Source organism: Pteropus alecto, unplaced genomic scaffold (assembly GCF_000325575.1).
Source record: "Pteropus alecto unplaced genomic scaffold, ASM32557v1 scaffold74, whole genome shotgun sequence".
Classification (NCBI taxonomy): Eukaryota; Metazoa; Chordata; class Mammalia; order Chiroptera; family Pteropodidae; genus Pteropus; species Pteropus alecto.
Genome location: NW_006436291.1, coordinates 653,993 through 656,700, shown reverse-complemented (window position 1 = coordinate 656,700; position 2,708 = coordinate 653,993). Strand labels below are relative to the sequence as shown.

General features: G+C 58.6%; 1 protein-coding gene across 1 annotated transcript in view; it reads right to left on the bottom strand.

Moving 5' to 3' along the window:
- The window catches only part of STK32C (serine/threonine kinase 32C), a 45,781-nt gene extending 43,092 nt beyond the window's left edge, over positions 1-2,689 (bottom strand). The window contains exon 1 of the mRNA XM_015590165.2: positions 2,576-2,689. Coding sequence (XP_015445651.1) covers positions 2,576-2,636 — 61 coding nt within the window. The 5' untranslated portion in view covers positions 2,637-2,689. The remainder of the gene's footprint in view (positions 1-2,575) is intronic.
- Positions 2,690-2,708: the final 19 nt, after the last annotated feature.

Below are 2,708 nucleotides of genomic sequence, written 5' to 3'. Positions count from 1 at the left end.
GCCCCTCTCAGCCTCTCGCTTCACAAGCGGACGCCAAGATAGAGAGCAGTGAAAAGGCTCGCCCCGGACCCCTCAGCTCTGGGCTGAGCAGCAGAAGTGCTGGTACCCCAGCAAGTTCCGCCCCTAAAATGGATTGCCCCCACCCCGCCCCGCGCCCAGAAGCTGGTGTGAGGGAGGGGCGCAGAGAAATCGGGACAGTGGCTCCAGACTGCCCAGAACCAGCAGGGACAGAGGCAGTTAGGGTCCCCCACGTCGCAGCGACGTTTGCCGGCTGGAATTTCCCCGGCACTTCGGTAAACTGCCCTCTCATTTCTCTCCCCCTTTCTCCGCACACCTGATTCGATGTATTAATTGGGTGTTTTAATCTACAAAATTCATCGGAAGGTCTCACATCGCCATAGCAACTGTGCAGTCCCAGTGAAGGCGAGTCACCAGCACGACACAGTAGCCTCTTTAAGCCCGCTCTGCAGGGGGCCGAGAAAATCGGGTGCTGTCTGGAGGGGATGGGAGGGGCGCCTGGAAGAGAGGGGGGTCAGGGAGCAAGGCTCCCTCCGCGAGGCTGCTCCCTCCTCCTCGAACCCCATTCTTTCTGTCTACACAAACCGCGGCCTTCATGCCAAGAGCTGCACATTCTCCCTGCAGACACGTGCTGTGACTCCTGAGCTGTGCGTGCCCTGATGGTGACAAGCAAACATGGGACACGAGTGGAGCAAAGTGGCCGCCCACCCAGATGGCATCCGCGGCCACCCAGCCCAGGGACGGGCTTGGCCTTCTGATCTCGCCAAAGCCCAGATAAGTCCTGACCCTGTGTTCGGTTTGGGGATGTGGCCACTGCGCCCAGTGATGAGCGGGTGGGTGATGCGATGGTCGCGTGTCCTAAAGAGTAAGCGCCTATAGCCAAGGTCAGTCGCCCACCTCCCACAAGCCCGGCACAGCTGCTGCCTCTGCCAGCCTCCCCCAGGCAAACGCGGGGGTGGAGACGCGTTAAATAATTCTTAGATCAGATCGCGATCATCATAAACAGATCCTGGACTGTCTTTTTTGTGGTCCTCAAATGCTGAGACATAAGACACTGTGAGCAAGTAGAAAAATTCTACCTTAAAAATCAGAAGGCAGTTCCTGTGCGCTATTTCTACATCGGTCTGTTTCTGCATTCTCTGCCTCGGAGAGTGTAACGCTTAGGCACGGAACAGTGGCCAGCTCTTGGCTGCCACCAGCCAAGATGCTGAAACCAGAGGCACTTCTCAGACATTTTCTCATCCTGCAGTCAGGAGCTGGATGTAAATCTGCTTTCCCAGTAGTTCCTAATTCACTCTGGATTTCCTTTACTTTGAATGCTTATGTTAAAAACAAACACGTAACATATAAAACATCCAAAGCCGTGAGTTCTGCTGTCCCAAAGTTCGGAATGCAATGACTGACAAGCAGTCGCATGCAATGGCAGGCAGTCCCAGGTCACACTGGGCCAGGGTGGCTGGCCCTGACTGCCGGTGCTGGCACCCATGCCCCCGCCCCTGCTGGCTGTGGCTGGGCACCCTGGCAGAGAGCAGGATCCCCAGCGCTTTGACCGTTGCCGGCACATGGCCTGCTCACTCGCGCGAGCTGGCCTGAGGTCAGACTATTGCGATTTCCTATAATGCTTAAATTATTTACCAGAAATAAATAGCTTGGGCTCTCGCAGTGAGCCGTGCTCTAAAATTATAAAAGATCCATCATATCTCTCTGCAGCCTGCCTACAAATGAAAAAAAATGCATATTTTGACTATTTTAAGAAAATGTCAAATGTGTCATCACTGTACCATTTAAATGATCAGCATGGCATCTGTAGAAAGGGGCTGTAAGTTTGTGTGTGAATGTGTCACAGTGCCCCAAAGGTGGACACCGCACAGCCGCCTTCTGTTAGGGTGCTAAGTCACAGATCCCTGGGGCCGGCGCCCAGGGAGGATGTCCGGGGGATTGTGGCCTGTCCCCTGCTTTCCACCAGCACCACCTCTCTGTGGTCACTCAAGAGACAGCTGTCGTTTGGGTGGGGAGTGTCACCTGCAGGAGGACCTGAGGGCAAACCAGTTCCCCAGTGGCAGGTCTTTGCACCAAGCCCAGGCGGTCTCCGGTGCACACCTGCGCGCAAAGGTGGGGCGTGCGCGGTCACGCGGCCCCTTCACCCTGGAGACTGAGAGGGCGGGCGAGGGGCCCCTGTGCCACCTGTGGGGCAGGCGTGGCCTTCGCCCCCTCAGCCCCGCGCCTGTGCGGGGTAATAACCCAAGCCAATCACTGTCCCTAAAAGGAAAGTGAAAACACACAGCCCTCGGTGCCAACGGCGGCGTCGCGCTTAAGCCGGAGCCGTCCGACTGCGGACACGCTGCCACTGGACACGGAGGATGCAGGCGAGCCCTGGGCACGCGTGGGCACCGCAGGAACGGTCCACGAGTTTCCTCAGACACCGAGCCACCTGGGGACGCCCTCCCACCCCGGCGGCCTTGGTGTCCTGACGCGAGGAATCCGCGCGCGTGAGCGCGTGGGGTCCCCACGCTGTCTCCGGAGCGGCCCCGCGGCCCCGCCGAGCGGCCGAACTCACCGTCCTCCCTGTCGTCAAACACTGGCCTCCGCGCGGTGGCTGCCGACATGGACGAGCCCATCCTCTTCTTCCACTTGCTCCACGCAAACAGGGGGCGCGGCTGCGCGCGGCCATCGCCCGAGTCCCGCACTCG